Consider the following 7,915-nt stretch of genomic DNA (forward strand, 5'->3'; position numbering starts at 1 on the left):
ACACAAACACAGTCTGAGGATGCTGCTGGAAGGCTCACACTGTCCATATGTGATTCACCCCCTTGTCTATGGCTTTTATAGAGCATGAACGCTTTATGAGAGCCAGTGATAAAGATCATGACTTGAAAATGTCATTTAATCATGTTAGCGATCAATGTATTGTTTCAGATCAGTCCACAACCGCTGATGCCATGAATGGATGATTTTCACAAACTATGATCACTAACACGAGTTATGCAATCAGATTAGACTTTTTTCGAGTAACTAGTAATGCATGACTTTTTAAATAACAAGCAAATCTCTTAAATTTCATATTCCTCAAAATGAATAAAAACAGTCAAATGCAAACTCAGAATATGAAGCAAAGTGCATAAATGAAATGTTAAATAACACAAATATAAATTATGCAAATCCCATTTTGATGATCCAAATCAAGTGTACTGATAAACAAAAATGACTTTAGATAAACATAAAATATTTGTGGGTGTTTTTTTACGTTATTTCTTTGTTGAAGAGCGTTGAACTTTCTTCTTTTGCATTGTTTTTATCTTATTTTATTGTTTATGAAATGCATGTCCCAGTCATTTTTTTTGTGGTTAAATAAACATTACTCATACTTCCGGAAAATAAAAATTATATTTATTTTCATGCTATTCTATTTATTAAAACCAAGTATAAATTTCATCAGTTTAGTGTTTTTAAGCATTTTTTATTTATTCCAAAATATTAACTCAAGGCAGTAAAAATGTGTAAAAAAAATTATATTTTATTTATGAACTGATGTTTTGCTGCTTTTTTTCAGAGATTTAATTTCAATGATCTGACTGCTCACTAAAAACCACCGCAGATCAAAAGTGGTGATACATAATTGTGTGTTTTAATTAGTCTTCCCATTAACACCATTTAATTGTTTATTCAGACTGATTCGTGACCTCACACAAACACAAGAGGCAGGATTTATAGCATGAACCAATCATAAACACTGACATTGCTAAACTTATTTGTTATCATTTTCAGTCACCACTATAGTTCACCCAACTATGCTGACTTCCTCTGAGAAACCTAAATTAATCCTGCATATTATTATTATTATAATATATTATTGTTAAATTAATCTTAATTTATATATTTTAAAGTATCAGTTTATTTACTGTAAATAAAATGCTGACTTTAGTATGCCGTTATTTTAGCATATAACTAGCTTACAACAAATGTTTGAAGGCAGAATTTGGCTGGAGAAATATTTAATTAGTTTGGCAATAAAAGCTGAGTCATCTGAGAAGCAGAAGGAGGGGCTGACATTTATAGAAGTCATTAAGATAGATTAGGAAAAGCACAAATGTGACCCTGGAGCACTGGTCTTAAGTCTCTATATTTGTAGTAATAGCCAACGATACACTGTAGAGGGTAAAAAATTATCGATTTTTATTTTATGCCAAAAATCATTAAAACATTAAGTAAAGATCATGTTTCATGAAAATATTTAGTAAATTCCCTAGTGTAAATATATTTAAAAAATTGATTAGTAATATGCATTGCTAAGAACTTAATTTGGACAACTTTAAAGATGATTTTCTCAATATTTCGATTTTTTTGCTCCCTCAGATTCCAGATTTTCAAATAGTTGTATTTCAGCCATATTGTCTGATCCTAATAAACCACACATCAATGAAATTCTTATTAACTCAGCTTTCAGATGCTGTATAAATCTCAATTTCGAAAAATGGACTGTTTTTGTGGTCTAGGGTCACACATGTGGACATTTATACCTCTCGAGCATCCATCACTGTGCCAACTATAGCCCCACTTTAGAGAAAATCGGCATCAAAGAAACGAGCGTTAGCTAGAATGGTGTCCATAACCAGGGTTTTCACACGTGTTCGGGACACCAGACTGGATCCAGGCTCATTGAACACGATGTGGCCATCAGGTCCAATACCTGCAACACGATTACAAGCCAGTGTTGTTTAATGGTGGCACGCACAGGTCAAAGTTCAAAGTTGATTCCTCCAGCAGCTTTGATTTTGGCTTCAAAGTCCTGACACTCCTTCTCTAGATTAGATGCATTGCCATCAAGGATGTGTGCATTTTCTGAGTTACAAAAATACTAGTAAATCGCAATGACACTGAAATTAATATAACAAAAAATCATAAAAACACTTACCAGATCATATGTTTGTGTCAGAGCAACATGATCATGCGATCGAGAGGAAATGTTGCACTTTTCACGGTGTTTGTGGATAGAACACATTGCGTCATCAAAAAAAGAATTTTAGGAATGAATTGGAAACAATGTATACACTTTAAAATCGTTCATTCATCCATCCAATGTATCAGAGCCACTTTCCACGCAGAATGTGCACAGCAACAGTAGAAGAAACATATTTTAATGTTCAACAGATTTTCTGTGAAAAGAGGTCTTTACCTTCGAAACATGTTGTTAAGAGAAGTTCATAATTATTTTAAAATTAAATTACACCATGATGGGTAATTGAACCTAAAAGTGTAGGTAGGGGTTCGCTAGTGTGGGACCAACATGTGTTTTGTAGTTAATGATATATTTATATATATATATATACAATATGATAGATAGATTTATTGTGTAATATCGAGCTGTAACAGGGCCGAATCCAAATCCTGTGACAATTAAATATAACATTTGGGTAATAATAATAATAATAAAACAATTACTATAAACGAAATATTTCAATAGATAGTTAAATTTGTTGCATGTTTTACATTTTGTAATTAAGTCAAAAAATTAAGGCCAAAATCCACATTTAAGAGTGATATATTTACAATTTACACCAAAGTTTATGATATTTGTGGAAAGTGCTATAGAAACACACACATAATTATTTTTTATTAATTACAATCAGGTGTTTCAAAAGAAGTGTTGCAGGGTTGAACTGCAAGTAAACTGGATCAGAAATGTGCAAAGATAAGACACTGAATATGAAATAAAGCATTCATAGATTATTTGCGGCACTGGTCACATGGCTAAACCTGACAAACATTGAGACACACTTCATTTACATTCACCTGATGTAAATTCATGTGTGAATGCATTCAGAAATCAACAGGCGAATCAAATTGCATCTCACATTGCGTTAAAATAATTCCACAATAGAAGCGTGCACATGTATGTTTCAATCTATATTTATTGAAACAACGGTTGACAGAGCCAGCATATTACAGAAACTGGATCGTAGGCAATCAAAGTCGTACAGCATTGTGATTGATGTTTTTCTTAATATAAAAGGACATGCAAAGGTAGCCACTGATTCTCTGCTTGGGAGAGTCACCCCGCTGTGAGGAACATGATTTAGCATTCACTGGAAGTTAACATTAACAAAACATTATGTTGCATAACATAACGTGTAACGTTAACATAACATTACACAGCGTGGTTAATCGAGGTCCATGTCTGGCTTGGTTTCTGCGGTGTCTGCAGTCGCTTGCTCTGTGCCGCCCGACTGGGCTTCAGGGTTTTCTTGTGTATTGACCGGCCCGTTCGGTTCTGAGGGGTTCTCCTCTTTTGGCAGGTCCACTTTGGGTTTAGGTTTGGACACAATGGGATTGCAAGTGGAGAACAGCTCCTGTGGAAAATGCGAAGAGATTGATTATGAACGTATTATGCTGATACAAAATAATGCATCAGAGTGATGCACAATGTGACCAAAATCTTATTTCACGGTATGAGAAATGTTTTTTTGACACTCTCAATGCAGCTACATAATTTTATGAATCATATATTAACCGACTCTTTGTAAAGATCAAAAAGAGGTTCAGTAAAGAGCAGTGAGTCATTTTCTCCCTCTTTTGTTGTTTGGTTAACTTTAATGACAGACAGCAGCAGGTAAATTAGGCTACTGTCCCTTTAAGACCGATTGCACAGATCCAATACACTGAAACACATCCAGTTTGCTTACATTACAACACAATTGCTTACATTAATTTAAGCCATAATCGACTGTGTTAGTGTGAATACACTACACGACGGCATACTGACATATTTGTGTGTCTATTGATCATTCAAGCGCAATAAGATGTGAAAGAGAACTGAATTTGCGATCACACACTGAGAGAAGTGCGTTCTGTTTGCACGCTTCGGCTATATGTCAGTGAAGAAGAACAGAGTTGTTTTTCACCGTTTATTGTGCTTAATAACTTTATTAAACATCATGGCATGTCTTGAATTTGTGATTGCGTTCCATGCATTGAGTTGTCCACTGCTTACTGCTTTTAATAACTCTATTTAACATCATGCACATCCCTCTTTTTCTTGTCTCATTCATGCATGTTTCTTTATCACTCTTAGATCAGGTGTATGCAACTTAAGAAATATATGCATTACAAAAAATAAACGATATAGCAAAATGTTTAAAGAGAGACACGATCTATACAGTAAAGTACCGTGACTGACCCGTGTTTTGGCCTGAATCTCTGTCGTTTTCACCACAGGCTCCAAGGCGAGACTCTGTTTACTCTGCTGGTTCATTTTACTGTTCATCCAAATCATGACGTCGTTCACCATCCTGTCCACCTTCTGAACCTCCGCCTCCTCCAGATGGTCATACTGCTCTTCCTGTGATTCAGAAAGACATGTGAAGCCACCTTATGTAACGTTAACCCAGCACAACCTCACCTTGGTTTTGTAGGCCTCTACAATCTTCATGTATTGCTGCAGCTGTCTGCCCAACTCATCGAAAGCCTTGGGTCTCTCCTCAAACTCTGTGTATCTGTCTTGAATAGGTTGGCCGAGACTCTGCAAGAACATTTTTAATACATTAACCAAATTAAATCTGCTTTCTAAATGCATAGTGTAAGTATAATTAGAACTGAACCAGTACTTAGTGGAAGTAATTTGGTGCTTGAGTGCTGTTTGTTTTGTGTGAGCTATATACATCATAAATTATAGACCTCAAAAGATGTTTAGTACCTTCAGATCAACGAGTTTGTCAATGTATACTTGTTTAGGCTGGTCTTCACCGTCCTCGTACAGCCAGACCTCAGTGTCCTCCAGTTTTAATGAGAGCGCATCTCTGTCCTGGAAGAGGAAGCAGACGGCAGTCAGGCACCGCTGAAGTTACCGCTAACTATTAAAATCATTTTTGTACATTTAAATACACCTGAAATAAAATATGCATAGTAGATGAAAAACTTAAATGAATAGGAGAAATGCTGCTAACTGAAATAAGTTAAATCAAAATTAAACTAAAGCTATATATGTATACACACACACACACACACATATATATATATATATATATATATATATAATGAATAAAATTAACAAAAGCAAAATTATTTACACTGATTTTACAAATAAAATGTAAATATAATATATATAAATCAAAGTTATTAATACTATGATAATACATACATATTACTAAAATAACACTCATGCACTGAGATTCATTTGTAGTCGTTTTTTTAAATCAGTGTTTTTAATATTTTGTAATTAAGTCAAAAAATTAAGGCCAAAATCCACATTTAAGAGTGATATATTTACAATTTACACCAAAGAGATTAATTTGTAGTCGTTTTTTTTTTTAAATCAGTGTTTTTAATATTTTCTAATTTAAGTTCAAGTCTTTTTGTTGTGTTTTTGTCATTTTTAGAATTATTTTTAAATGTGTCTATATAGTTTTTATTATTTTTGAAGTTGTATACGTCAGGTTTGTTATTGTAGTACATTCAATTAAATAGAGCATGGATCAAGTTAATCCATTTTTAATACCTGCACAATAACAATAAACGTCTGAGATCTTTAGATTTAATAGTGATATAAAACACCTTCTGACCAATGAATGTCTACTAGACTTCTTTCGTGATGACTAGACCAGGATTTCACAATCATTTCATGCAGATATTTCACTGATGAAAACAATTTCTTTTACTTCATTTAAATAAACTGCTTCTAGATTTTAAGACATTTCCCTAATTTAGATTTGAAGCCATGTGACTGCTCTCACGCTCTCGTCGACGAACTTCTCGAATATCCCGTGCAGTTTGTCCCTCATCTCGTACACGTACTCCTCCACATAGTTCTTGGCATCGTTCCTCTCCTTCTCAAGCTTGTCCTGCATGATCATCTTACCCTGAGGAGAGAATATCACACTCGATTTAACTCTTAACTGTTGAAGATGTTTCCCCAGTTCTCATCTGCACAGAAAGCATACCTCGCTCTCCACGAACAGGTTGAGCATGTCATTAGCAAGCTGCCACTGTGGGTTGTTCTCGATGGGCAGCTCCAGGACCTTAGTTTTCACTTTGGCCTTTTTGGCTTGTGGAGGCTGATCTGATTTCTTCTCCTGTTTGCCTTCCTCTACTGATGTCTGAACAAATCACAGTCCACGGAGGGAACAATTAGGGCGTATGAAGCAGGGGAGTGTGTTTTTGTGCTGGTAACTTGGCCTGTTTAGGGCCTCTCATGGATAAATAAATGTAACACTAAAACTGTCCCTTGTCTTAAAGGGATAGTTCACCCCAAAATGCAAGTTACCCCATCCTAGATGTCTATGACTTTCCTCTTTCAGACAAATAGAGTTAAAGTAATACATAAAAAATATTCTGTCTCTTTCACGATTTTGAAGCAAATAAAAATGGATCCATACATCATGAAAAGTGCCCCAAACGGCTCCGAGGGGTTAATAAAGGTCTTCTGAAGTGAATCGATGTGATTGTGTAAGAAAATAATTTCTCTGAAAGAAGAAGAAAGTCATATACATCCAAGATAGCTCGAGGGCGAGTAAATCATGGGGTTATTTTCAATTTTATTAATTATTAATCAAAATATCCGATTCATTTAGTGTTCATGAATGAATCATTGAATCATTGACTCAAATGATTTGTTCTAACACCGACTCGGTGCAGAGCTGCTCTGAGACACACAAAAGTTCAGATCCGGCTTCGATTTGAACTATTTTCATTGGCGAAACGAAAAAAGAAAAAAAAAAACACACACTGTTGCATCTAAACATGTAACTCACTTAATATTAACTAGTTGTTTGAATGGTTGTATAAAATAAATAATCGCATGCTTTCTATCAAGATTTTAAAGATGTGTGTTTGCGAAATGAGTGGCGTATCAGATAATGCCAGCTTGCATACACTAAAAACAAAAAGTACTATATTAATCGCAGACAATAAATATGGTACACCCCTTATTTGGGTGGTTATCAACAAAATCCAAAATGGGTCATTAAATAAGTGCTATACCTCCATTTCCTCTGTTCCAGCTTTTTTCTCTCCATTTTCCTGTTCTCCGGTCGCTGGAGTCTTTTGTTCATCTGGATCAACCTGCATTTTGCTCTGTGAATGATTGGAAACGCATGGCTGTAACTGCACCGGAACGCCTCATTAATAACATGGAGTAATGCCAAAACAGACGCTAAAGCAGAGTTTAGTTCACGTGAACGCAGTAGTGTCCTGCAGCAACACCTCATTCTCTTTCTCTGTGCTCTGCTCCGTGTCCATGCTCTCCTCTTGTTCCTCAGATTTCTGCACCTCCACTAGAGAAGCACTGGACACACTGAAGATCCCGTGGAGATTGACTCGCACCTTCACCTTCACCTTTGAACTCTCGCCTGAGGCCTGGGGAATCACCTTCTGGATCACGTACTGGCCTGCGTGAGAGTTTTACAACAGAATGCATCCATGACAAAGACTGTGCAGTGAAATCTGTGGTTTCCTGAGCAGTCCATCTGTATCTCTTAGAATTGTTTAATTAGCTAAAAGATTAAATTGAAACGGCAATAGATCTTATTGCATATTGTTACGTACATCCAAGAAATTTGAATTTACAAGGTCTAACCTCTAAAATATTTTTTAATGATGAATTGTTCACAAGAACGTGCTTTAACAATATAAAATGGTTAAGATTTCATTTCATGCTGGCATTATGCCAGAT

General features: G+C 35.3%; 1 protein-coding gene across 1 annotated transcript in view; it reads right to left on the reverse strand.

Annotated features, from left to right (window-relative positions):
- Positions 1-3,143: 3,143 nt before the first annotated feature.
- LOC113057848 (heat shock 70 kDa protein 4-like) overlaps positions 3,144-7,915 on the reverse strand; it is a 12,274-nt gene continuing 7,502 nt past the window's right edge. Inside the window, exons 12-19 of the mRNA XM_026225391.1 lie at positions 7,447-7,631; positions 7,225-7,317; positions 6,186-6,341; positions 5,979-6,104; positions 4,943-5,050; positions 4,649-4,768; positions 4,427-4,588; positions 3,144-3,599 (exon numbers count right to left, since the gene is read on the reverse strand). Coding sequence (XP_026081176.1) covers positions 3,411-3,599; positions 4,427-4,588; positions 4,649-4,768; positions 4,943-5,050; positions 5,979-6,104; positions 6,186-6,341; positions 7,225-7,317; positions 7,447-7,631 — 1,139 coding nt within the window. The 3' untranslated portion in view covers positions 3,144-3,410. The remainder of the gene's footprint in view (positions 3,600-4,426; positions 4,589-4,648; positions 4,769-4,942; positions 5,051-5,978; positions 6,105-6,185; positions 6,342-7,224; positions 7,318-7,446; positions 7,632-7,915) is intronic.

Source organism: Carassius auratus, chromosome 39, assembly GCF_003368295.1.
Source record: "Carassius auratus strain Wakin chromosome 39, ASM336829v1, whole genome shotgun sequence".
Classification (NCBI taxonomy): Eukaryota; Metazoa; Chordata; class Actinopteri; order Cypriniformes; family Cyprinidae; genus Carassius; species Carassius auratus.